Source organism: Tursiops truncatus, chromosome 19 (genome assembly GCF_011762595.2).
Source record: "Tursiops truncatus isolate mTurTru1 chromosome 19, mTurTru1.mat.Y, whole genome shotgun sequence".
In the NCBI taxonomy this organism is placed as follows: domain Eukaryota; kingdom Metazoa; phylum Chordata; class Mammalia; order Artiodactyla; family Delphinidae; genus Tursiops; species Tursiops truncatus.
Window position 1 is genome coordinate 9,861,728 of NC_047052.1, and position 27,346 is coordinate 9,889,073.

The window sequence follows — 27,346 nt, forward strand, 5'->3', positions numbered from 1 at the left end:
ACACCAAGGGGGGAAAGCATGAGTTGGGAGACTGGGATTGACATATATACACTAATATGTATAAAATAATTAATAAGAACGTGCTGTATAAAAAACTAATAAAATAAAACCTAAAAAAAAAATTTTTTTTAATATATGGGAGTGTGAATTCCCAAAAGATTATTTAGATTATTTCAGAAAATTTTCCTCTACTTAATGAGCACCAGGTTCTTAAAAAGAAGATAAAGGTCAAAATCGCACTAGTTTTAGGGGCTTCCCTGGTGGCGCAGTGGTTGAGAGTCCGCCTGCCGATGCAGGGGCCGCAGGTTCGTGCCCCAGTCCGGGAAGATCCCACATGCCGTGGAGCGGCTGGGCCCGTGAGCCATGGCTGCTGAGCCTGCGCGTCCGGAGCCTGTGCTCTGCAACGGGAGAGGCCACAGCAGTGAGAGGCCCATGTACTGCAAAAAAAATAATTAAAAAAAAAAAAAATCCCACTAGTTTAAGTCTTGTTGACAACCGGAAAGAAAACTGTAATCAGGCATTTCAAGATCCCTAGTGTAATGACCCCATATGAGTAAGTTTTAACCAAGAAAATGACTCTAAGGTGGCCTATGGCCTCGAATTTATGGGATCTTTTGGAATAACTGAGGAAGAAAAGTCAAAGGCATGATTTAGGCTAGAAGGCAAATTTTAGTAACACTAGGTGTGGAAAAGAAAACAAAGATCTGAGGGTGGAGAAGAAGAGTCTGGTTCATTACTGTCAAAGTGTGGGTTTAAAATGTTAACAATGAATACACTTTTCTACATGAAGAAAAGCACTTCTCTTGTATTACCGTAGAACTGGTAGAATCTACACCAGATATGAATTCATCGCGGTGATGATTTGTACGATAAAACAATATGGCAACTCCACTTCACACTGTAATTTCAACACATGATTTTGCAAGAAGACCCCAAGCTCTAAAAAACAGGCTCTCTAAGCCAAAACAACCAATTTCAACATTAAACTACAACATTTTGGGATTCCCACATGGAAATCCAATACCTTCATTTTGTTTCAAGAACAAATTTGGGGTTGACTTTGATAGCTTGAGCAAATACTTTTTATATCTCAAAGTATATCAATTTTGGTATATAAGTGTGTGTATACACGTACACACATTATTAGAATCCCTGTAATGAACCTTAGGGAGGATTATTATATATAACATAAATACCAATAGAAAATTAAAGTGTCAGTCCCAAAACAAATTTTCCTGGTGTATGCTAAGGTGGCTAGCTTGTATATGTTCAGGCAAAAAAACAGTTTTGTTCTTGTTAACGGGTCCTCTGACTCACAAATCGAAACCAGGCCAGGCTATTCCAGATTTCAAGTCATAACATTCGAAACAGCCCAGTGTTATGAAACTTCAAAGGGTCGAAGAAACTTTTCATCCTGACTGTACTCGGAGAGGGATTCAAAAACCAAATTTTAACCACTACTGGTTTAAGACTAGAAGTTAGGAAGAAAGCTTTATCATCCATCATTGCCAGTGAACAGGAGACTGAAAATGGCTAAGCTGTGCATACTTGTTAATATTTTTTCAATGGTTGTTTGACAGAACCTGGATTTCACTCCGTAGGTGCCACGATGATCCATCTGCACCCTACAACTATCTGCACGATTTCCAACAAACGTCCCCGCTCCCAGGGACAGTGTGCAGGGCAGGCGCTGCCCCATATTTAGGCATTCAGGTAATCCCTCGTGAGAAGGGTCCGGCCTTGGAGGAGCACATGTCAGCCCTCAGATTTGAGAAGGCAGCATTTTGTACTGAGCTATTTATAAGCAGAGCCCAATCCGCTCGATTGACAGGCTGAGTCTAGAGAAGCAGCTATGGGATCTTCCGCAACAGGAAGCCTCTGAGACCCCCTCTCCGGAGACTTCGCATTAAGGTCCATATTTAATGATCACCATGTTGAAGTCATCTCCATTCGTTTTTTTGTTTTCGTTTTTTACCAAATCAGAGGCATCGAGCCACTAACTCCAGGTCGCCGTGGACACCCGCCCCGCCCCTTCCTGCCCAGCGCTAAGCTGAGCACAAACAGAAATGAACTCCTCCCTCACCTCTACGGCTTAGCCGTGGGGACCGGGCCTCCCGGCCTCGCGGTCTGCTGGCGGAAGGAAGCTCTGGGTGCACAGGTGACTTCCCCGTGGACACTGAGAGGCTGAGCTCCACCGAGACAGGTCCACAAGCTACAGCACTCAATCTACACGAAGTTCTTAGGGTTCAGAAGGCTCATTAAACAAAGGTCGATGAGAGAAGAGTGTCATTTCAGAGGCTGCAACGTCCTAAGGCCTGCAGCTCCCTAAAGCTAGGGACAGAGGTGAGGCAGGAGGCACAGGCACTGGGGGGGCATCCCCAACAGACACGTATAATGTGTTGCCACCATCTTCCTCATGGCCTGGGGCATCCGCTTTATCTAAATTTCACCTAACTTGAGGCTGACTCACAGCATGCTGGGGTGATCTTATTTTGAAAGGGATTAGACCATCTGAGGCAGGGGTAGGCAAACGTTTTCCATTAAGGGCCAGACAGTAAATATTCTAGGCTGTGCAGGCCACAGGGTCTCTGCCGTATTTATGCAACTCTGCTGGTCACATGAACACAGCCACAGACAAAACAGAAATAAACAGGCGTGGCCATGGTCCAGTAAAACTTTACTTGCAAGATCAGGCGGGAGTCAGATTTAGCCCACGGGCTGTAGTTTGCCGACTCCCCATCTGGACAGCTGAACCCAGTCAACCGCAGTATCTGCCTACAAACTTCCAAGAATGCAAAACGCTTTATTGTGGCATTTCCTCTGAATCCGTCTACGGACCTGCACCACCCTGATCTTTATAAGCTGAATTAATAAGCAAGAGTCCCTCCAATTGCCTTCGGAACATAAAATATCCAAAGTTCAAAATACAGTTCTGTATCCCTTACAGCCAGGGTGGAGGGGGGGCGAGGTACCCAACATGGACGACAAGAGAGAATCTACATAGAGGCCACGTCAAAGGGGGCAGTGTCTTGGCACGTCCCTGCCGTCCACCAGGGAAGGCGTCCCCTCTCACCGCCCGAGCGTCCCCTTCACAACAGAGAGCCCCCTCCCAATGGCAAGTCCAACAGACAGGTGCCTTGCAGGGAATTCAAAAACACGAACAAAAAGCATCACTGGGAATACCAGATTTGTAAACCAACCTTTGTAAAGCCAATTAGGTTACCTGTGTTTTTAGCTGTGGAATCACCACTCTCAAAATAAAGACCGGTGTTTTGTAACAGCCCACTCTGCTCCCAAGAGCACAGACATCCATGAGGCTAAAGACTGGACAGTTCACACGTAGGAACCGGGCTCCCCTGAGCAGCAAGAGGAAAAGTGCAGGCCAACACCGTTCAAGCTTCAAGAGAAGATGACTCCCGAACGCCGAGGAGTGTTGGGAGCGAAGATGCCTGATTCACTCTGCGCTCAGCTGTTCCATTTGAAAGGGGCAGAAACAGAGTGGTGATAGCGATTTCTAAATTGGCATGTTTCATAGTTCAGGAGAAGAAATTTACCTGGAAGGCACAGCCTACTTGGACAAGGACACTCTCTAAGGCAGCCGCGTGGGATATAAAAGCTGCCTAAGTGATGACGGCAAAGCCACGGGCTTGCCTTCGGCTCTTTGCTTTAAGCCTGATACCACGGCTGCAGCGCCAGAGTTCTTTGCGAGGATCTGATTGCCTGGAATGTTCGGTCTGATGTTGTTTCAAATATTAAGCAGACAAATCTCCAGCACTCCCCTGGACTCGGGCTTCTCGAGACTGGAGGGGTCACGGGGAGACCAGGCAGAGCTGAAGGCAATGAAGGTTCGAGCTGGGGAAATGGGGATGGGGGGCGCGCTTGGAGACCTTCCCCAACCTCCCTTCCAGCCTGAGCTGTCCGACTTACCATCACATGTGACTGGACCACGGGCACCTACTTGCAGGGCCCACAAGAAAGATCAGGAACCTCAGGAAGGGGAAGCGGCAGCTGGGAAGAGGCACAGAGCTTGCCTCCGAGAGGTCCGAGGTCCACTCTGACCGACACATTTCTTCTCAATGCTTCAGAACCTCATCCTCCCTTCCGACCAGGATGCAATACCCAACTACACATAGCTCTTTGCATATTCTGGACCAGTGCCTTTAGTCCTGGATCATGACGTCATAGGCCTCACGCGGCAAATCTTCAGCAGAGCTTCAGAAGGCCTGCCATCTAATGTCAGACACGGCCAAGTTTCAACACTTACGCACAAACCATCAGTAGTCACTTATCTTACTTATGAAAGGAAGAAACTGTCTAGCCACGAGATTAAGGGAATGAGATCTTATAGTTAATTCTCTGGTTAACCGAGTGTTAAATAAGAAGAGGTATTTTACTTAAGTCCTTATTTTTTCTTAATTATTCTACACTGTCTTGGTCCACACGCTCACGTAACAGTAGTCAACGCCATCCACACAACACACTGTTTCCTGGACGACTGAGGATCCAGCTGTTACTTTTAATATAGCATCATCAGCTTTTCCTATCGATGACAATAGAATGAACCCCGATGTGATTCAGAAAACCGAACTGAACATATTCTGAGCCCAGGATGAGGTCTGAGAGTTGATTTTAAATAAATCCCTTTCATTTAAAAAAAAAATTCCATATGCTTCTTTGCCTTAATGGACAGGTACAGTCAAAAGTTCCGCTCTGGGACCGTAGCTTGTTAGATTTTCAACCCTGTACTATATAACAATTGATGTATGTCAAGAATGTATGTCACTTCCTATACGTGCCCTGATGATACCAGGGAATGCTTCTGCAAGTTCAAGAAGAGGTCACCGAAAATGAAGCAAGACAGAGAAAGAAGTGCAGGGGATACACAAACCGTTGAGGAGACAAAGCTGGTGAGAGAGAAGGCCAGTGAGGTGGGGAGCACCATGAAGGGTGAAAAGGAGCGAACTTGCCAGAAGACAGCTGAGCACAATTCCATGTTTTGTCTCTGTAAATTAACCTGAGGATGCGTATCCTTACTCAAAGCAGCTGGTTCTCACAGATTCAGACATTCATGTCAATGGACCAAAGCAAAGGAAGAATTAAATCATCTGGAGAGTGAACGCAGGAGCATCTGCTTTGCCGCAGCTTCTCTACCAGCCCATGAGGCTAAGGAGAGGACACCCCCGGAGCCCCTCCCTCATGACCGCCACCGCAGTTAAACGCAGGCAACCAAGAGGGCAGCTAATTCTCCGACTCTGCAAAGAAAGAAGATCCTGTTCTCCAAAGAAAATCATATTCTCCGTAACCAACGGACAGCTGCAGTGTCCTCTGTCCCAAAGCCCTGACACACCACTGTTCCCAATATTCCATTACCAGTCAGTGTTGGGCCGAAGAACCCAGGTAACTGGACCATGACCGCACACCACGCAGACCAGGTCAGAAACTCCTAGACAGAGCCAGCTGTCTCTCATCCTGAAGAACCAAAATAGCCACCATCTTCCGCTGAGTGTTCAGCTTTCAGAGAATTCAAGGTCAGCCCTGACACGGCCCTCCTTCCATGGAAACACTGGGACTGAAAAAGGGCCCAGAACTTTAATGACACGATAGCTGAAAAGGCTATAAATACCTTTTAAATTAGAGAACCACCAAACAAAGTTTTCTTATGGTTAGACTACAGCAGATTTCATCATAGCAGTGACAAAAAAAATAATAACAACAACAACCATCGCTGTCAGTTAACAACCTACCTATTCCCGAATTCGCTCCGGTAACCACGACCACTTTGCCACTGAAATCCCGGCCCTGGAGGATTTCCATGGCGGTTGTGCTGCTGTCGTATCTCTGTCTGGTGGTTGGCTTCGTAGGATTATCGTCCACAGTAAATGCCAGTCTTGGGTCCAAGTAGGTAGTTCTTTTATTTATGTGGCTGCAAAGAAAAGGAGAAAGCAGTGAACCTACAGCAGTGAACACAGGCATTTATAATTACAAGATAATCTTATAGTTTAGGCTAGGCAAACCCCATTTTTCATGGACTAAAAAAGGCTTATTCTTAACCCCGGAAAGACCCGGGTCCATTTAATCTATCTTCTGGCCTCCAGAAGGATTATATTCCTGCCTAGAAAGACAGCCGTCGAAGCATTTTCTTCAGAACTGCCCGTAAAATAGGCTGTAACATACAAAGCACTGCCTTGTACCCTCAGATCTCAAACATGGAGTAGGCTTTGGGGTTTTTTTCTTTTAATTCATGTAAATGTGGCTATAAGATCCATCAGGCACTCTTGTCAGTAGATTTCAATTAAATCTCTTATGTGCAAGGGCCTAAGAAGATTGGTAAAGAAGTAGAAAACTCAAAATGATGAAAGACAGTAAATATGAAACCAGCCAACTACTGAAATTCTAATAATTTTCATTATAAGGCTGTACTCACACACTGTAGTTTTGATTTGGAGTTGACTGAAATCTTGTAGAAAGAATATTAAACTATACTGGTAGTATAAACAACATATTAAAATACATCAGTACAACCTGTTCATACAGATGAATAGGCTGCTCCTTACAGAACAGGTTTATTTTTTACATTTTAAATGTGATCTCGGGGTTTGAGATAGACCTCAAAATATCTTGAAAACTATTAAAAACTCTCCAGAAAGAAAGATTTCATGATTTAAAATGCATTTGTGGGAATTCCCTGGCAGTCCAGTGGTTAGGACTCAGCACTTGCACTGCCGAGGGCCCAGGTTCGATCCCTGGTCGGGGAACTAAGATCCCGCAAGCCCCACGGTGCAGCCAAAAAATAAATAAAAACATTAAAAAAAAATGTATTTGTAACATGTATGTGTGTGTAAAATTATACACAGTTTAAAATCAATACTCGTCACCCCATAAACACTAAGACTCAAGAATAATCCGACTTTCATTTTACTTATAACCACAGATGCCAGATAAGCATTTTGACTCCAGTGTCTTACAGAGGACAGAGCAGGGGGGGAGCCGGGTCACCCTGGCTCACAAGACCCAAATGTGCATCTCTCTTCCCAACTCCTCAGTGACTTTACCTCGGTCGCTGGAAATAAGCTATAGGGGAAGTACTTATACCACGGAAGCAAATATGGGCTTTTCCCCCCAGGGAACTGGTTGTTAAGCATTTACCAGCACACCTCTCTAACGGGATCAGAGTGGGGAAATGACTGGCCAGGCAGCCCAGCGCTCGCCTCCCTTAGGGCACTTCAGGGACTGAATGAGCTGATACTACAGGTATAAGTTGGTTAGAACATGCCTGGCTCATGTTAGGTGCCAGATGCGTGGTTACTGTTGCTGTTTGTTACTGGAATTTATTCCAAGGATAGTTTTACAGAGGAGGATGCTCTTTATAATTACAGGCATACCTTGGAGATACTGCATTGCAGGGTCAGTTCCAGACCAATACAATAAAGTCTGTGTCAGGCTTCCCTGGTGGCGCAGTGGTTAAGAATCCGCCTGCCAATGCAGGGGACACGTGTTCGAGCCCTGGTCCGGGAAGATCCCACATGCCGAAGAGCAACTAAGCCCATGCGCCACAACTACTGAGCCTATGCTCTAGAGCCTGCAAGCCACAACTACTGAAGCCCACACACCTAGAGCCCATGCTCCACAACAAGAGAAGCCACCGCAGTGAGAAGCCTGCGCACAACGAAGAGTAACCCCCACTCGCCCGCTGCAACTAGAGAAAGCCCGCGTGCAGCAATGAAGACCCAACGCAGCCATAAATAAATAAACTTAAAAAAAAGTCAGTGTCGCACGCAATAAACCGAGTCACACAAATTGTGTGGTTTCCCAGAGCGTATGAAAGTTATGTTTACACTACAGTCTATTAAGTGTGAAACAGCGTGTCTAAAAAAATATACACACCTTAATTAACAAATACTCGATTGCTAAAAAATGCTAACCATCACCTGAGACTTCGGTGAGTCACCAACGTTTTTGCTAGTGGAGGGTCTGAAATATTGCGAAAATTACCGAAACGTGACACAGAGACACGAACCGAGCAACTGCTACTGGAAAAATGGAGCCAAAAGACTCCCTTGAGGGGGAGTTGCCACAAACCTTCAATCTGTAAAAAACGCAGTATCTGCAAAGTGCAATAAGACAAGGTCTGCCTGTACAGAAGCCAGATCACAAGAATTTAACAACATCAATGCCCAGTAGGTAATTTGATAAATTACAGTATATCTATACAAAATAATACTATATAACCGTTAAACATCATTGTCTTCAAAAATTTATAAAGATATGAGAAAATGCTCATAAGAATTATGTAGAAAAAACAGTTTACCAAACAGTTAGTGCAATACTTTTTTTTTTTAAGCACTTATATAGAAAGACTGGAAGAAAAAAATCCAAAAATTGCTAAAAGCAGTTAGTCCTGCTGATAGGATTACACTTATACACTATATAATATTTTCCTACAGTCAAAGTATATTCCTTGTACAAAAAAGTTCCTATTAAAAAGCAGGATGGAACTTCCCTAGTGGTTAAGAATCTACCTGCCAATGCAGGGGACACGGGTTCAAGCCCTGGTCCGGGAAGATTGCACATGCCGTGGAGCAACTAAGCTTGTGTGCCACGACTACTGAGCCTGCGAGCCACAACTACTGAAGCCCGCACGCCTAGAGCCCACGCTCCACAATAAGAGAAGCCACCGCAATGAGAAGCCCGCGCACCGCGACAAAGAGTAGCGCCGGCTTGCCACAGCTAGAGAAAGCCCACGTGCAGCAACAAAGACCCAATGCAACCAAAAATAAATAAATAAATGTATTAAAAATAAATTAATTAATTAAATAAAAAGCAAGATGGCTAAGAAATTTTTTTGTAGACACTTACTCGACAAAAAACATTTGTCCATTCTCATCAGTTTCTTGTTCCCATCCATAGGGCAAATCTGAAACACAGAAGGACAACAGGTCTATGTGGGGGTGGGGGTGGGATGGGGTGGGGTGAACTGAAGCCCCTGCCCTTCCAGCCCCAGACCTATCCCACCAGACCAGCAGGTCACGTGCTCCAACTATGGCAGGTACAGAAGGCCCATTACCCCAACCAGACTCTACATTCTGCCTCTTGCTTGGAATTAACACTATTTCATTCTTTTTTTTTTTAAGTTTATTGAAGTATAGTTGATTTACAGTGTTAACTTCTGCTGTACAGCAGTGACTCAGTTTGACATATATTATTTTTCATATTCTTTTCCATTATGCTTTATCACAGGATATTGAATACAGTTTCTTGTGCTATACAGTAGGACCTTGTTGTTTACCAATTCTATATATAAGTTTGTATCAGCTAAACCCAATCTCCCAATCCATCCCTCCCTCACCCCCACCTTCACAACCACAAGCCTGTTCTCTATGTCTGTGAATCTGTTCCTGTTTCGTAGATATGTTCATTTGTGGCATATTTTAGATTCCACATATAAGTGATACCATATGATATTTGTTTTTCTCTTTCTGAGTTACTTCACTTAGTATGATAATCTCTAGGTCCATCCATGTTGCTGCAAATGGTATTATTTCATTCTTTTTTATGGCTGAGTAATACTCCTTTGTACTGGGTTGGCCAAAAAATTTGTTTGGTGTTTTCCATAAGATGACTCTATTAGTGCTTAGTTGTCTAACTTCATTCGAAACAATTTTGTTAGACTGTACTGTGACAGCCGTCATAACAGCATGCCTTTTAAAAAAACATCAAAACTGGTGAATTTTTGTGTAGCCTTTTTAATATTGAAGATGGAAGGGAAAAAGCAACATATTCAGCATTTTATCCTTTATTATTTCAAGAAAGGTAAAAACGCAACTGAAACACAAAAAAAGATTTGTGCGGTGTATGGAGAAAGTGCTGTGCCTGATGGAATGTGTCAAAAGTTGTTTGTGAAGTTTCATGCTGGAGATTTCTCACTGGACAATGCTCCATGGTCGGGTAGACCAGTTGAAGTCGATAGCAATCAAATCGAGACATTGAGAACAATCAACATTATACCATGCAGGAAATAGCCGATATACTCAAAATAGCCAAATCGAGCGTGGAAAATCATTTGCACCAGCTTGGTTACGTTAATCGCTTTGATGTTTGGGTTCCACATAAGTTAAGCAAAAAAAACCTTCTTGACCTTATTTCTGTATGCAATTCTCTACTTAAACGTAAGGAAAATATTCTGTTTTTAAAACAAATTGTGACGGGCGACGAAAAGTGGATACTGTACAATCATGTGTAACGGAAGAAATCGTGGGGCAAGCAAAATGAACCACCACCAACCACAGCAAACCAGTCTTCATCCAAAGGTGATGTTGTGTATATGGTGGGATTGGAAGGGAGTCCTCTAATATGAGCTCCTTCTGGAAAACCAACGATTAATTCCAACACGTACTGCTCCCAGTTAGACCAACTGAAAGCAGCACTCGACGAAAAGCGTTCCGAATTAGTCAACAGAAAACGCATCATCTTCCATCAGGGTAATGCAAGATTGCATGTTTCTTTGATGACCAGGCAAAAACTGTTACAGTTTGGCTGGGAAGTTCTGATTCATCTGCCGTATTCACCAGACATTGCACCTTCGCATTTCCATTTGTTTCGGTCTTTACAAAATTCTCTTAATGGAAAATATTTCCATTCTCTGGAAGACAGTAGAAGGTACCTGGAACAGTTCTTTGCTCAAAAAGTTAAAAGTTCTGGGAAGATGGAATTATGAAGTTGCCTGAAAAATGGCAGAAGGTAGTGGAACAAAACAGTGAATATGTTGTTCAATAAAGTTCTTGGGAAAATGAAAAATGTGTCTTATTTTTACTTAAAAACCGAAGGAACTTTTTGGCCAACCCAATACCACATCATCTTTATCCATTCATCTTTTGATCGATAGTCAAGTTACTTCCATGTCTCGGCTACTGTGAATAGTGCTTCTATGAAGATAGGAGTGCATGCAGCTTTTTGAATTACGGTTTTTTTCTGGATATATGCCCAGGAGCAGGACTGCTGAATCATATGGCAACTCTATTTTTAAGACTATTTCATTCTTGGGAATTCCCTGGCAGTCCAGTGGTTAGGAGTCCACACGTTCACTGCTGGGCCTGGGTTGAATCCCTGGTCGGGGAACTAAGATCCTGAAAGCCATGTGGCCAAAAAATAAAATAAAATAAAATACTATTTCGTTCTTGATCATTCTTCAACACTCCATTCAGCTTCTGCTTTTCACAAAACCCTTACTGGTTGCTCCAACCAACATGAATTCTCCCTTGAATGAATTCCCAGAACGTTATCTACACTACAGCAGGCACCCAATACCATTCATATGCTGACTTGTGAAGATTCATATTATAGACCGGTTGCATTTTTTTCCCAAGGGCACATGTTGTCTTTTCAAATGGACCCTCAACCTCTTGAGAGCAGGGACCTTCTTACACTTCTATTCCATGCATGACACACTTACTCAGAAGCACCTACAAGTCAAGGCAAGCTTTACGAATTCTATCAAACGCTGATGTATTTAATTCCAGGATAGGAACCAAGACCAACTTTACAAGCAGGGCAACTACGGAAAAATCTAATGAACTGTGAATTCAAGGCCCCTATTATTTTAATACCTTCTTATTTAAGAAATCATCCTAAGCACTCCACCCCAAGAGCTCATCACTTCCTTCTACCGAATCCTACAAACTCCCCAGAGGGAGAGTCCAGCTCCTGTGACAGTTTTCCCATCTCATTAATGCTTTAAATACAAAAGTCTCTGCTTTATGACAAAAACATACAAACCTCCTGCTATTCGCTTTCTTTTCCCAGTTTTCGGATGTTCCCACTGAGTCTTCTCTTCCGTGTGACTGTTAAAAAAAAAAAAAAATCCACGGAATACGTAGTAAGTAAAAGTTACACTTCTAAAAATTAATCAATGGCATTAAATTTTTTTTGACTCTCAAGAGTACTCAAGTCAGACAGTCAGAAAGGAATATTCAGATTATAAATGTTACTGTTTGCATCAGGTCAAATTCTCTAGTTTGGAAGCAGCAGCACACTGGGAAAAATCTCCCGAAAACCTGTATCTGTTAGCTGGTGGTGAAGCCAGAGGAAGGGGACTTGACCCCAAAGGGGGGTCAACTCTAGGAATCTCGCTGAATCACTCAAAATACCTAGAGATGTGTTTCGTTTTGTACTTGTTTTAGTTTTCGTTTTAGTTTTATTCCAGGATAAGTTGAAAAATTTCAGTCAAATTTATAATGCTGATATGCATGTACCATTTAGATATAACCTTAATCTTCTTAAATGTTTATTCTTTCCACAGATTTAACTTCAAAGTGTTTTTTAAGCACAGATTCCTAATTTCATCCAAGAGGGTAAGGCAGCTCCGTAGGTCACTCACTCACCTTTGGAGCCTCAATTTCCTCATCTGCATAATAATCCTAGTATTCATCTGAGGAGAATGCTACGAGAATACTGTAAATAAAGGTTTGAACACAGTACTTGGCATAAAAAGCCCTCAAAAGTTCTATTATTTTCAACAAATCAAATATACAAACTAGTCTGATTTCTGCGCCAAACTAGCATTTCATCTCGGAAGAGCACACACAGTTATCAATGAAACCATGGGCCAATAACAGACTAGCAACACCTGTCAACAGCTGATCCAGTGTGGAGAAAAACATAAAATTACTTAATCAAGGAAACAGCTGCATGTTTCAAGAGGCATTCAAAGTTCACATGCTCAGGCCAAAGTAGAAAATAATACTTAATCACTGACAACCAGATGATAGAATATTCCTTCCCTATCCATGATTTTAAAGAGAATAAATACAGAGAGCTTGTGAACGCTCTTGTAAGACGTTGCACGTCAAAAGCAGGGTCTTTCCAGGAACTGCTGGCTTCTGGTGTTTCTGCAAACTAACGGTGGCCAGTACAAGGACACAGTGGACACTGGACTCAAAAGGCCAAAGACCTGAGCTCCTGTACTGCCTGCACTCAGTGAGCCAGTCTCCCTAGAAGCACATCCACCTCACAGAGCTGCTGCAAAGGTAAGAGACACCATACCTGGGACAGCGACTGGTGAACAATTAGATCCCTGTACAAACAGAGGGTATCAGCAAGGACCAACTCCCACCTGTGTTATCGCCCCACCATCAAACCCTGACTGCAGAAAGGAAGCCCAAACAGGAGTAAGAACCAGGTTACATTTTGTAATTTGGATCCCTTGGAGAAGTTTTTCAACCTCCAGCCTCAGTTTCCCCATCAGTACAAAGGGGAAAATTATGGCCCTACTACTTGGGGTCATAGAGGACTCAGTGAGTAACGTGTGAAGAACTAAGAACCGTGGCTTTGACAGAAAAGGATTATTTTAAATAAACTTTTATATAAAAATTAATTAAAGGGTGTTCCTTTCTCATTGTAATCTAAAATGACTTTTTAATGAACAGAAAATTACAACACATGTCCCCAAATTACCTTATTCTCCTTTAAACAGAAGCCCTTTTTTTTCTTTTCTTTCAGTAAGCTTTTTGTCATTTAAAAAGATAATTAACAGTGATCTTAATTTAAAACAAAGGGATCAAAGTTAAATTCACACCACATTACACGGCTATCACTTTCAAGTATGCTCCTCTAAGTTTTTTTTTTTTCCTTCCTTAAGCATAGTTTCTTGAAGTTAACTGGGAGACCCAGAGCCACTTGTGGACAGGGGCTCGCCTCCCATCGGGGCAGGCCAGCCATCCCTCTGCTGCCAAGAGGCCCAGGCTTCAGAATAAAAGGGGGGCGAGAGTGGAGGACCCAGGACGGCCCAGGTGACGGCATCCACAGGCCCCATCCCCTGGTTAAGGCAGAGGAGCTTCTCCGGACCGTGCTAGGGAAGGGAGAAAGGCTCATCAGCTCTCTGTGGTAACAGGTCTGTCCTCAGCAGCGTGAACGTCCCCTCCATGGGAGCCCAGCCTGGGGGGTCTTGAGCCAGGGGACACGTGTGTCTTTGAGGTCTGAGTGCACCCTGGGGAGTGTGAGGGAGCCTGAGGGGTTGACAGAACCCACACAACAGAAGAGGGGTGAGACTACGACGGGGTTTCCCACAAGACCCCAGAGGCCTGGTTGGGAGCTACAGCCTCTGCCCTTGGGCACAACCCTGCCGCAGTGGGATGAAGACCATGGAAAAAAGGAACGACTGCACGGGCAATCTATCAGCCAAGTTGCCCAGACCCCAGGGGACAAGTGACCTTCTAGAATCAGGAGTGAAAAGAAGGATCAGGATGCTTGCAGGTCAGGAGAGATCAAGGGGGACTGCTGGGAATCCAGGGTCAGGATGGGTCGGGGGCATCCTTCCACCCCAAGCCAAAGAACGGAAGGCCAGTAGGACAGGAGAGAGAGTCTGGAGAGAGGTACCCCCACCCCCCAGCTGGGAGCCCGCCAAGCCTTGTCACCACAGTCAGTGTAAACAACAGGGCCAGATACCGGGGTGGGGGGCAGGAGGCAGAGAGGGGCGTACTTTTCAGAGACCGCATAGGCGCCACCGAGTCCCCTGGCCATGGGCTCCCCGGAAGCTGTCAGCAGAGCTGGCTGGGGCGTGTAGGTCTTACCGAGTGAAAGAAGAGCCCCAAGCCCAGACAGTGGATGCCACCCAGGAAGGCAGCAGATGGGAAAAGCCACCCAACACAAGGTGAGGTGCAGGAGGCAGGGTGAGCGAAGGCGAAGGGGCCTCCAGACCGAACGCGAGGTTCCAGGCGAACTTGAAAGGAAGCCAGGGAGCTCTGGGGGCAGCGGCCAGAAGGGAACAGGCCCCACCCAGAGCAGGGGCAGAGGAGCCCCCCGAAGCCGGGAGGTAGGCCGTGCGCATCTTCGTGTCCCCAGGGCCTAGAACGCCACCTGCCCAGGGAGGCCCGCGGGAAACCTTCCCTAGATGAGCTAACAGACTCGTTCCCTGGATTTACTTTACGGCGCCAGGATGCTAAGCATGGGGGATACAGAGGGGAACGAGAAAAGGTCCCCGCCCTCACGAAGTTGACAACGTGGGGAGGGACAGAGAGCAAAACAGGGCCGAGTAGAGCGTAGAAAACTACAGACAAGGGAGAGCAAAGTGGTGGAAGGCAGGCACGGGGCCGATGCAAGGGAACGCTCTCGTGGGCAGTGACATTTAAGCTCAGCTCTGAGGGATGAAAGAGCGCTTCAGGCAAAGGCTGAGGCAACAGCAAATGCCCATTCACGAGTTGCCCGGGGCCTGCCAACTGCCCCCTGGCTCCCTGCTGCTAGAAATGCCCCTTCAATTCTCCAGAGCAGAAATCATCCTTCTAAAGACACAAACCCGAGGTCACTCCCTGGCTCCAAGTCTTCAGTGGACACGTGGGTCCTGCTGACAGAGCCCAGATCCTCCGAGGCACAGAAAGGCCTCCATAAACCAACTGTGCCCTTCCTTCCCACCTCAATCTTCATGTTCCTGCACCACCGCACAGGCCGGGCCTCTGTTTCTTCTACCTGGGCTGCCCTCCTGCCCCTGGACCTGCCCACTTCTACCTGTGCTCTAAGGCACAGCTCAGGTGCCCACTGCCCCAGGCACCTCACCACCTACCCACACAGCTCATGCTGAACAGGCTGCCGCTCACTACACACACTGCGTGGGGACCACGTCACTGCACATCGCTCTGTCCTATAAGACTGGGCACTCATGAAAGTGACAAGCGGTCTTATGTTTTGTACTTTTTTTTTTTTGCCGCGACGTGTGGCATGTGGGATCTTAGTTCCTTGACGAGGGATCGATCCTGGGCCCCCTGCACTGAGGATGCGGAGTCTTAACCACTGGACAGCCAGGGAAATCCCAACGAGCGGTCTTATTTATCTCAGTAAAACCAATGCCCAGCAAAGAGCCTGGCACAGGATACATTCCCAATGTGTCTTGAATGAACTCACCAAGGTCGTTTCCTCCTGTTTTTCTTTCTAGCAAGCCACCGAAGGCAGCAGAGGCTCACAACCTTGGGCAGATTAGAATCACGTGGGAAGGTTTCACAACCTACCACTAGGGGCGGGAGGCGGGGCAAGAAAATTAAATGAGAATCCCTGGAGGTGGAAGCCAGGAAAAGATAGTTTGTTTCCCAGGTGTTGAAAATCACCGATTTACATCCATGTTTCTCAAAGCCGTAACTGCCTCAGCTGGAAAGCTTAAAAAATAAAGAATCCCTATGTTGGTTGCCTGCTGCATGAGCGTCTCTGTGGAGACCCCAAATCTATAGTTATGATGGTCCCCAGGTGATTCTAATATCAGGCCTGGACGGTGCTGTCACAGCTGCAGAAATCAGCAAAGACTAAGAGTTATCCAGCATTGAGTATGTTTAGGCCTGTGCTAAGCCTTTACGTACAGGGCCTCAACTAAAACTCTCCAACCAACGTATTTAGCAGATACGAAACCCGTGACTGAGAGTTATTCCAATGGCCCAAGGTCACACAGTAAGTGGTGGGAGAAAGGGTCTCCTGGTGTTTCCAAAACTTTCCTGAGAACTATAGTAAAGCTATATTAGCCATTTTATATGTATACATATATATATATACACACATAGTTACACTAGGACACTTGCTAAAAACACACACTCCTAGGTCGTCAACCCAGACCCCCCAGAAAGGAGTGGGGCATCGGCATTTTTTTCTGATTTTGGGGGGGCAAAGGGAATGAGGCCGGTCTGCCATCCTTGCACCGTGCAGCGCTGCCTACTGGGCAGCAGAGGGCGCGTATGAGCGCCGCCAGGTGACCCCCGCTGGACCCAGGGCCAGAGAGGGGGATGGCCCGTCCTCAGGACCCCGGCAGCCTTCCCTCTGAAGCTCTTCAACCATGACTTCCACTTCGCCCTCCCAGGCCAAGCCTGAGCGCGAGCCCGCGGCCCTCCCCGCGCAGGTGGCATTCGAAGGCAGCGCGGAGTCCCGAGCAGGTGAGCGGCAGGGTTCCAGCTGCGTCCCAAACCCGGCGGCCCCCAGGCGGCCCCCTTACTTGGCATAGTAAACCCAGCCGTCCTTGGTGGTTCTCTGCTCCCAGCCCGGGGGCAGCTCGTCCTCGCTGTCCGTGTCGTCCAGGCCTGCGTAGCGCAGGGCTGCCATGGCTGCAGAGGAGGCGCCCGGTCACCCGCTCGCTCGCCCGCCCGCTGCCGGGTCTCCGCGACCAGAACTCACTCCCGCTTCAACCGAGCGCCGCGCGCCGCGAGCCCCGAACGCCCGCGCCTGCGCACTGTGCCGCCCGGAGCCCCTCCTCCGACTCGGCAGGTGAATCCAGTCTCCGCAATTGCGCAGCTGCCGGAGTCAAAGGAGGCGGGGCCTGAGAAGACCTACGGGGAAAGAACCCACGAGCTCGCACGGCCGCTCGGCTGGAAGTAAAAGCCGGTTGAGAGCTCTGTGTCTCTGAAGATGGAGTCGAGCTTCGACACCTCCCAGCCGCAGGCAAGGGGGCGTGGGCATCCAGTCACGGTCCAGGACTCCGCCCGTTGCTGGGCGACCCGTAATCACTTCCGCGTTGTTCTAGCCAATCCCGCAGGAGCTACAGCAATTGGGCATCCTGGGAAATGTAGTCCAGACCCTGCAGGAATAGAGCGTGGCGCGGAAAGGAAGGAGGCAGCTGCTGGCTTTCTGGGCTATAGCCTCTCCTTTTTTTTTAGGGCATTCGGAAGAATGAATGTTCCTGCTCAGACACCTTCCAGAGCGTTCCATGACCCAGGCTGATTCACAAACTTTGTTGTGCATGTAAACTCAACGCTGTAAACAGTGGGAAACATTAAAAACACAAATTCCTGCACCTTCTGATGCCCAGTCCTGGAGAAGTTTCTTCTAGCCACAGCGTGGTTCTGTTGATAATAAATGGCCAACGTTTATGGAATTTTCCAGAACATTCCCTGCTTGGAACTTGCTGCCTAGCTCATCGTTACAGGGAAATCTACTGACCGTGATGTCTCTGGCCTAGCTTTCAGAAGAATGCAAGCCTCCGTAGAGGAATTATGTGTTTCAAAGGGATGAAAATGGGGAGAAGGGATTAGCTTTTTATTTTCTTCAAGTCTTGAGACTGATATTGCTTTGGGATTCCTGCTCTGCATGCTCTTTAGGGGAGACACTTGCTTTCCTTTGAAGTTGCCCAACCAAAAGCTAACTTAACGAAACCATATTTCAGTTTTAACAGACCCACTATCCCAACTCAGATCTATCACATCACTCTTTCCAAATTCATGTACATTTAAGTGAGCTACTATTAATCTGCTGCCTTTCTGCTTATCCCAATTTAACCCCTTGCCCCTGTCACCCAAGCCAAATTATTCCTTTGATATGAACAGGAAATTAGGTCACAAAATCCCCTAATGGTGGAGAGGGGGATGCATAGAGTCAAACTGCTTAGCCTCGGTTTCTCCAATGATTATCTTCAGCCTGTGCTCTGCTTCTCAAGGACCTACTGCTTAGATTTATCGCCAGAGCCTCAGCTGGCACCTGTTGCCTATGACTTGGCATCATTCCACAGGTGGTGATACAGTATGGCATCTTCCTCAAGCTGGGTAGTGCTCCGCTTGGCAGGATTCTCAACTTCTTGTTCAACCCTCTGCTCTTCTTACCACTTTAAAACTTCCTCTAGGCTTCTCCTGCCATGGACACAGGGCTCCTCAACTTCAACACTACTGACATTTGGGGCCACATAATTCTTTGTTGTGGGGGACTGTCCTGTGCTCTGTAGGATGTTTAGCAGCATCTCCGTCCTCTACACACTAGATCCGGTAGCGTTCCCTTTCCCGCAGCTGCAACAACCAAAAATGTCTCCAGACGTTGCCAGTTGTGCCCCCAGTTAAGAACCCCTGATCTACACTGAAGGTAAATCAGGAAATTACTAGCATGTGAATCAAATGCTGAGATTTATTGAAGACCGCATTTCTGGCCGGAGATTCACAAGGTGGTACTCAGATCCTGCTGGTCGCTGAGTTCTCTAGCATTAACTGAGGGCATCTGCCTGTCTAATTCCTAGTTCATCCGCAGGTGAGAGACATGTGCCTACAAGTCTGGCTGAGTGGCCTGGACACCAGTCATGGTCCCAAGTGGTTATGATGACCTCATTTTATTCCTCTCTTCCTACGTCTTACCTGTGGCCTCTATCAGAAGGTCAAAGAAGAAGGACATTCAGGCATTTGGGGACTTGTGTGAGTAAGCATGCCAGATTCTAGGATTTATAGTCTTTTGGCTTCACTGAAACTAATATTGTTTTAGTTACACTTATTCGATTGCAAGCAACAGAGACTCACTCAAAAGTTTATGATCAGGATGCAAATGAGCTAAGTTAGATTGTTGTCACAACCTGTGGGAGCCCAAGGACAGGCCTGTTTTTTTTCTGTCGTGGGTTTCATGGTCTTTTGTTCCTGTTCTGTGTTCATGGGCTACCTTTTTTTTTTTTTTTAACTCTTTCCTTGCTGGCTTCCTCTATTCATAGTTTGTGCTTCACTTGGACTTCAGCTTGGATGCAATTTTGACTTTGGATCTATCAGAGGGTGAACCATGTTTAGCTTGTAAGATTATTATGGGTTTGAGGAGTCTTAAGTATGGGAATGAGGCAAGGTCCTCGACATGTGCTTACGAAAGCCTAAAGAATGGTTTCTTATTGTAAAGCCAACTGAATCACATTGATTATTAGATAGGAGGTTAATAAAAAAAAAAAGTCAACATGTGGTTATAAAACTACACACCAGATGGTGCTATGTACCCACAATTTTAAGGCTAAAGCCCAATTCCCGACAGGGATTTCTACATTTGAACGTTTCTTTTTGATCACTTCTGAAATAACTGATAATTTATGAACAAAAGACTGATCACTTTTCTTCTGAAAGCAGTTTGGCATCACTCATGCAGTGGGCACAAGTTTTAATGTAACACTCCTGAGACCACGTTTCTTTAGTTCATCGTCATGACCGGGATGGTAGTCATTTCCTCCCCCTTCAGACACACAAACGCCCCAACAGTTCTGCAAACCTGCTTTAACTTAAGCCACCATTCCTTAGGAAATTAAGTTTTGGTGCCAGACTCAACATGTTAACGAAACCTTGGAAGCATCCTGGCTCTTCTGATAAACTTCTCATGGAAGATAACCAATAAGCAAAATGATTGAACAGGGTTCTTAGGGAAAACTCTCCTGGTTAATGTGGACTTAGGAAGAAGGTGTTTTTGTATTTCACTTATTCAGTCAAACACACAATGAGTGAAAAATAAAACTATGCTATGTTTCTAAGAAAAGCCAAGGAAAATGAAACACCTCCTGCATCCAGAAATCAGTCAGAATAAAACCAACAGGCACGCAAAGGACCATGGCTTGAGGGTTCTGAAAGCAGTTCCAACCAAGACCTATATGTCTTGGTTGGTATGCAGAGACGGGGAGAGTTTTGGTGATAAGGTTTCCTATCATATATCTTGCGAACCAAACTCAGCTACTGTCACTTACAAGCTGTGTGTGACAGTGGCCAAGTCACTTACCTTATTCCATTATTATCGGCCCAGTTTTTACAGATGAGGAAAGGGGGGCACAAGGAATTGAAGTAGCTTGCCCGAGATCACTCAGTGAGTAAAAGCCAGCAGGATCTGGGATAGAACCCAAACAAGGGCACTTGCCCCAAACTCATCCTCTCAACCCACTGCCCCACATGCTGCCTTTCCAGAACAGAGCTCCCCACTGCTGGTCCTCGGGTAGATGCCCAGGGGTTTTCAGTCCTCCATGAGCAAGTGAGAAAAATAAGTAAAGGAAGTGAATTTTTCATAAAGCTAAATATATTCCACTTAAAATACTGCGGAGGTGGGGGGGTCCTATGAGATGACATCTGTTCTTTTACTTTCTGGTATTCTATTCTTTTCCTTTTTCCCAACATGTTTTATTATGACATTTTTCAAACAACCAGAAAAGTTGAGAGATGAGTAGAATGGACATCCATAGTATCCCACCTCCAGCACACACACCTAGATGTGGTCATGCTTCACCTTCTGCCAAATGGGCTTTAAAGAGACGGAGCTTGATTGCCTGAAACATTAGGAGAGAGTGATTTTGTTTCATTTTGAAAGTCCTTGAGACTGAGTACGAATGCTCATTTTTCTCCTGGGCCACCAGTAGGCACTCTTCCCTGGTGAGCTCATTACATCCATTGCAGCAACTTCCGGGAATTAGACCCTTCCATTTGGAGACTTCATTCGTTTAATTTATGTATAAAGGCCCTACGCTTCAATGTAGCTTTCTGGTATACTTGCTAACTTGCCGACATTCACAAAATTCTATTTCAGCCTGACTTCATTACTGTCTCCTTTCTGTCCTTCAGGGAAAGAATCCCCCTCCAGGGGGCAGTCACGTTGCCATGAGGAGTCCATTCTATTTAAAATCTTCCACCTCCTGTTTAGAGTGTCTTATTTTAGCAGCCAAAGCTTCCAAGACGTAGCTCTGAGCCACACCTGTCACGATCTTACAAATGAATTCTTCCAAAGACTCCAGGTCCTGGAGCCCAAGATTCACCCCAGATCCTGCCAGACATGCACGTATAAATATACCGGGGCTCGGGGGAGCAGCATAAAGAAAAAGAAAAGAGAGAGAGAAATGCTAATCAAAACTGCAGTGAGGTCTTACCTCACACTGGTCGGAATGGCCATCGTTAAAACGTCTAGGGGCTTCTCCGGCGCTCCAGTGATCAACACACCAAGCTTCCACTGTGGGGGGCATGGGTTTGATCCTTGGTCTGGGAGCTAAGATTCCACATTGCCGTGGGGTGTGGCAAAAAAAAAAAAAAAAAAAAATGTCTACAAAGAACAAATGCTGGAGAGGGTGTGGAGAAAAGGGAACCCTCCTACACTGTTGGTGAGAATGTAAATTGGTGCAGCCACTATGGAGAACAGTACAGAGGTTCCTCAAAAAACTAAAAATAGATATACCATATGACCCAGCAATCCTACTCCTGGCCGTGTATCTGGAAAAAACTGTAATTGGAAAAGATACATGCACCCCAATGTTCATAGCAGCACTATTCACAATAGCCAAGACATGGAAATAACCTAACTGTCCATCACCAGAGAAATGGATAAAGAAGATGTGGTATATATATATATATATAATGGAATATTACTCAGCCATAAAACAGAATAAAATAGTGCCATTTGCAGCAACATGGATGCAGCTAGAGATTATCACACTCAGTGAATTCAATCAGAAAAAGAAAGACGTGAGGATGAGGATGCTCAAGCAGCCCTGTGGAGAGGCCCACAGTGTGCAGAACTGAGGTATCCTGCCAGTAGCCAGCATCTCCTTGCTAAGCCACAAATGAACCACCTTAGAAGCAAATCCTTCAACCCTGACCAAACCCTCTGGGGCCTGCAGTCTTGACTGACATCTTGATGTAACTCCGTAAGTGACACTGGGCCACAGCCATCCTACTAAGCCACTCCTGTACTCCTGACCTTCAGAAACCGTGTGAGATGATAGACATTTATTGTTGGTTTTAATTGTTGAGGTAATTTGTTAAGCAGCAGTAACTAATGACTATAATTAATACACCCTCCTTTTGCTTTTGCATAGGCAGAATCACATACTTCCCTCTAGGATAGCGTTCAGTAAGTAACACTGAAATTGTCTGGTTATATTTTTCTATCTCCTCCATGTCTGTAAGAACCATCAGATTAAGCACAATGTCCAACTCACTTGTCTTGGGAGTCCTTAGCACCCAGCAGGAAGTCCAGCATAGAGCTTTGCCCACATAGACATTAGTCAAAGTTTCTTAAACATCAAAGGACTGACGGCCTATTTTCCCCCTTCCATATCTCAACATGCGTAATTACATTAGACCTCAGTTTCCCCATCAGGAAAATGGGGGTAAGGTTAATGCCTGCCTCTTAGGGGTGAGGTAAAGACCACATGAGATAATGCACATAATAAGGTCTCATTCAACAGATCTTGCTATTATTAATCGTTAAAATAGTCATCGCGGATTCCCCAAACCTCAGTTTTTTCATCTAATGGGGCTAATAGTCCCCATTGAATAATAAGAGCTAATATTCACTGGGCATTTACTATGTTCCAAGCACTGTGCTAAGCACTTACCAGGAATTATGTAACTCTACCAGCCCCACTGTGAGGTACGTATAATATTATTCCCACTTTACAGATGAGGAAATTGAGGATTAGGAAGGTAAAAGTTGCTTCCAAATCAGAGAAGCAGTAGTGTTGCCCTAGAGCCTAGTTTTCTCTTGACTCTTCACAGTGGTATTATATACATCATAGGGTCCAGAAGAGATCATAGTTATGAACCTGTGAATTGTAAAAGACTGTTTTCAAACAAAGGGTCCTTACTGCTCTTGACCAACATGCTGTACTCCTAGGGACCCCTTCAGAGGGTGATGGAATGAAAGGAGATTGACGACTGGGAGCAACTGAGTAGAGAAGGCTCTTCCTCCTCTATTATGCTGATTAAGGAGAATAAAATTAGTGGCCAAGACTAAGGAAATAAAATCGAATGGCTATGGTTCTGCCCACAACTACTCCTGGATCCCTCATTCCTAACAACTCCTTAGCACAGGGTGTTTCATACTCCAAAGTTGTACTCAAGTACAGTATTTGTTTAATAAATATCAGTTCATTAGACTTTGGTTAATCATAAAGACAGATATTAAAATAGCTTTCTAAACCTAGATAAAATCTATCTCTAATAGAGATTGGTATTATGGGTGAAAGACATGATAACAACCTAAAAGAAGTATCTTTAAATTGACACACATAACTGTTCCACCCACCTTTCCTCCTTACAGCCAGCTGGAAAAAGGACGTGATGCGTGGAGCTCAAGCAGCCTCATTGGACCATGAGATGAGGGTCGCACTCAGGGAAGTGAAAAAAAAAAAGCTACAAAGAGGCTAGGTCCCTGCCAACTTCATGGAACTCTCATGTTTACTCTTTACTCCCCAAATTCCATACATTTCTACATTTCAGTTACCCATGTTATTCCTGTGTCACTTTAAACTTGATACAAGAGAAAATGTTAGTTAAAACGCCATTCTGCAGAAAGACACTCCCTTATTGGAGAGAGTTCTTGCAGTCAGATTTCTAGAGAGGCTCCCTTCTTTTCTGAGACATTTCAGAGCTGGAAAACTAGAGGTAAAATGGGAAAAATAACGACTAACGTTTTTGAGGATTTGCCTGTCTCTGTGTCTTGCCCTTTATAAGCAATGGCTCTAGCTCATTCAATTCTGGAAAGAACAATCATGAAGTAGGTAGTGAGGCGCTGAATATACAAATAGACAACGGCCAGACCATACATGACAATGGAACTCTGACCTACAACCTCTGCAGCAGCCAGTCTGGGAAGCCAAACTACTATGTCTGCAGCAGTTGGCTCAGAATGGGCAGCACTTGATGAATGACAGCCATGTTCCCTATATTTTGTTCCTACTTCCAACTCAGGACCAACCAGAGAAAGCCAAATACGATCCCCAAACCCACGGCAAGGTATGCCCCAATTCTAGTTAGCCCACTTCCAATTTCCCAGCCAATATCCTCCAATCAGGGCACACCTGACTCTCTTTTCTTACTGGAAAGTTCTGTCTGAGAGGTTAAAAAGGGGCTATTACTTTAAGAGGTGCGTGACTGAAATCTGGGAAAGGGAGAGCTCCCTGCCCTCAGGCCTAGGGTATACACAAGGTAATTTACAGGCAATTGCTTTATACAACTTTAAATAGAAATGAGGGGGTTGGAGGGGGTAGTTTATTGGGATGCGCCACAGAGGGAGACGTATTTTGCCTCCAGGTTACTCCTAAAATCTGAGAGAGGACACCTGACTTTTAAATACTGTCAAGGAAATATAGTAGTCCCCTACCCCTTATTTGAGGGGGATACATTCCAAGACCTCCAGTGGATGCCTGAAACGGCATATAGTACCAAGTCCTATACAGTCTGCCTTGGTATCCACGGGGGGATTGGTCCAGGATTCCCACCCCCCAATCCCCAAATCTGCCGGTGCTCAAGTCTCTCATATAAAATGGTGTAGTGTTTTTTTGCACATAACCAACTCACATCAACCCGTATACTTTACATCATCTCTAGATTACTTTTAATACCTAATATGATGTAAATACTGTGTAAGTAATTGCAAGTACAATGTAAATGCTATGTAAACAGTTGCTGGTGCATGGCAAATTCAAGTTTTGCTTTTTGGAACTTTACTGAATTTTTTTTTTTCAAGGATATTTTGGATCTGAGGTTGATTGAACCCAAGGATGCAGAGCCCATGGATACAGAAGGCCTACTGTATACACTGTTGTTTCCTGAACTAATGGGTGGGTAGCATGTACAGCATAGATATGAAACCGTACAACCCAAATTGGGACTTGAATCCACTGTCTTTTGATTAAAATCATATATCTGGTCACAGGACTTCATGAAGCTCATATTCTTTATGTCTAGAGAGAAAGAATTCAGTGAGAGCCAAAGTGGTAGGTAAGAAGTGGATTTATTGGGACTTCCCTGGCAGTCCAGTGGTTGGGAAGCCTTGTTTCCACTACAGGGGTCATGGGTTCTATGCCTGGTCGGGCAACTAGGATCCCACATGCCGCTCGGCTGACCAAAATCAAACAAACAACAAAAACAATTGAAGTGGATTTATTTAGAGAGATCCACACGTCATAGACAGAACGTGGTCCATCTTAGAAGGCGAGAGCGGCCCTGGGAAAAGCACACTCTACAGAGCGTGGGCGTTCTCAGAAGGTGAGAAACCTCGAGTCGCGGGGAGGGTGGGTGTGTTAGTTTTTACGTGCTGCGTGCGTAATTTCATAGGCTAATGAGTGGGAGGATTATTCCAACTATCTTAGGGAAGGGGCGGGGATTTCCAGGAATTTGCCAACGGCCACTTTTCGGCGTTTTACTGTCGGCCTCGGAACTGTGGCGGCGCCTGTGGGCGTGGTCTTTAGCATATGCTAATATATTACAATGAGCTCGTAATGAGGCTCAAGGTCCACTGGGAGTCGAGTCTGCCGCCATCTTGGGCCTAGTGGGTTCTGACCAGTTTTTGTCGCCACTAAAGGCCCTGTCTTTCTTTAAGGGTTGAGCCCTGCCCTCTTCCCTCCTGTTTCACACATGCTGGACAAAGGGATGACTCACGACCCAGGACAGAGGGAGCCGGTGCGAGGTTTCATCACGCTGCTCAGAACAGCACTCAAAACTTACGAAATGTTTATTTCTGGAATTTTCCGTCTCATATTTTTGGACTGAGTTTGACTGCGGGTAACTGAAATCTTGGAAATCGAAATCGAGGATAGGAGGGGATTCACACTAGAATAGTGTGAAACTATGAACTACCTGTTTACAAACGGCTATGAGGAGGTTCTGCCACAGAAGGTAAATGTTAATTTACAGCAGGTGAAATAAGGGGAGTAGAAAAGACTTGGTGTTTTCTTTGCGCTTTTTTTTTTTTTTTTTCTGGTTCGCAGGCCTCTCACTGCTGCGGCCTCTCCCGTTGCGGAGCACAGGCTCCGGACGCGCAGGCTCAGCGGCCATGGCTCACGGGCCCAGCCGCTCTGCGGCATGTGGGATCCTCCAGGACCGGGGCACGAACCCGCGTCCCCTGCATCAGCAGGCGGACTCTCAACCACTGCGCCACCAGGGAAGCCCTTCTTTGCGCTTTTGACTTGTTCTTTAGTTGGTTGTTATTGGGCAAATTTGAATTTTTCTCCCTCTGTCTTCCTCCAACCTCTCTTCCTCTCTCCTCGCTCTCTCCACCCCCTTGTCTAGTTGTGCATCCTTGTAGGCGAATTTCCTATTTTCTCTGAGCCAAATGGTCCCATATGTAAAAAAAGATTAACAGCTCTTAGTTACCTTTTAGGATTATCAGGGTAATTAATTACCTACTACTAGTCCAGGAGTAGGTAAGCAACCAATACAGAGTTTATTTTACCATATTTCTCCATTTTTTTCTGAAGGTGTGTTTTTTTTTTTTTCCCTTGGCTGGGCGGCTTGCGGGATCTTAGTTCCCCCACCAGGGATTGAACCTGGGCCCTGGCAGTGAGAGTGCTGAGTCCTAACCACTGGACTGCCAGGGAATTCCCGATTTCTAAAGTTTTAAAATTGCCCAAACTTACAAAGGTGTGCCAGCTACACCTAAATTCTGAGCAGTACACAGTTACCTGGCAGCAGCATGAAGCTGTCGATGAAAAATTAATCAGTCGATCTAAGAAAGAATTGGAAAATTTTATTCATGCCAAATGTGATAAGTATAACCCGGGAAGAGCATCTCATAAAGCTCTGGGAACTGTTCTGCTCATTAGAAGTCAAGACACAGTTAGGGTCATTTGAGACAGAGGGCTGTACATGAAATGATGTATTCTTTTTTTTTTTTTTTTCTACTGCCGAACTTG

At 45.4% G+C, this 27,346-nt stretch overlaps 1 protein-coding gene and 1 non-coding gene across 7 annotated transcripts in view; one reads left to right on the plus strand and one right to left on the minus strand.

The window, feature by feature from the left end:
* Positions 1 to 17,204, minus strand: part of WWOX (WW domain containing oxidoreductase) — a 973,868-nt gene extending 956,664 nt beyond the window's left edge. Inside the window, exons 1-4 of one of the 6 annotated variants that reach the window (XM_019941681.3) lie at positions 16,958 to 17,192; positions 11,773 to 11,837; positions 8,857 to 8,914; positions 5,745 to 5,923 (exon numbers count right to left, since the gene is read on the minus strand). In XM_019941681.3, the coding sequence (XP_019797240.1) occupies positions 5,745 to 5,923; positions 8,857 to 8,914; positions 11,773 to 11,837; positions 16,958 to 17,064 (409 nt within the window). In that variant the 5' untranslated portion in view covers positions 17,065 to 17,192. Of the gene's footprint in view, positions 1 to 5,744; positions 5,924 to 8,856; positions 8,915 to 11,772; positions 11,838 to 16,957 lie in introns of all 6 variants that reach the window. The other 5 variants (XM_073796721.1, XM_019941674.3, XM_073796720.1 and 2 more) reach the window with 5 other exon arrangements.
* Positions 6,683 to 6,755, plus strand: TRNAA-UGC (transfer RNA alanine (anticodon UGC)). Its single transcript has one exon. It is a non-coding gene; the product is annotated as a tRNA-Ala (tRNA).
* Positions 17,205 to 27,346: the final 10,142 nt, after the last annotated feature.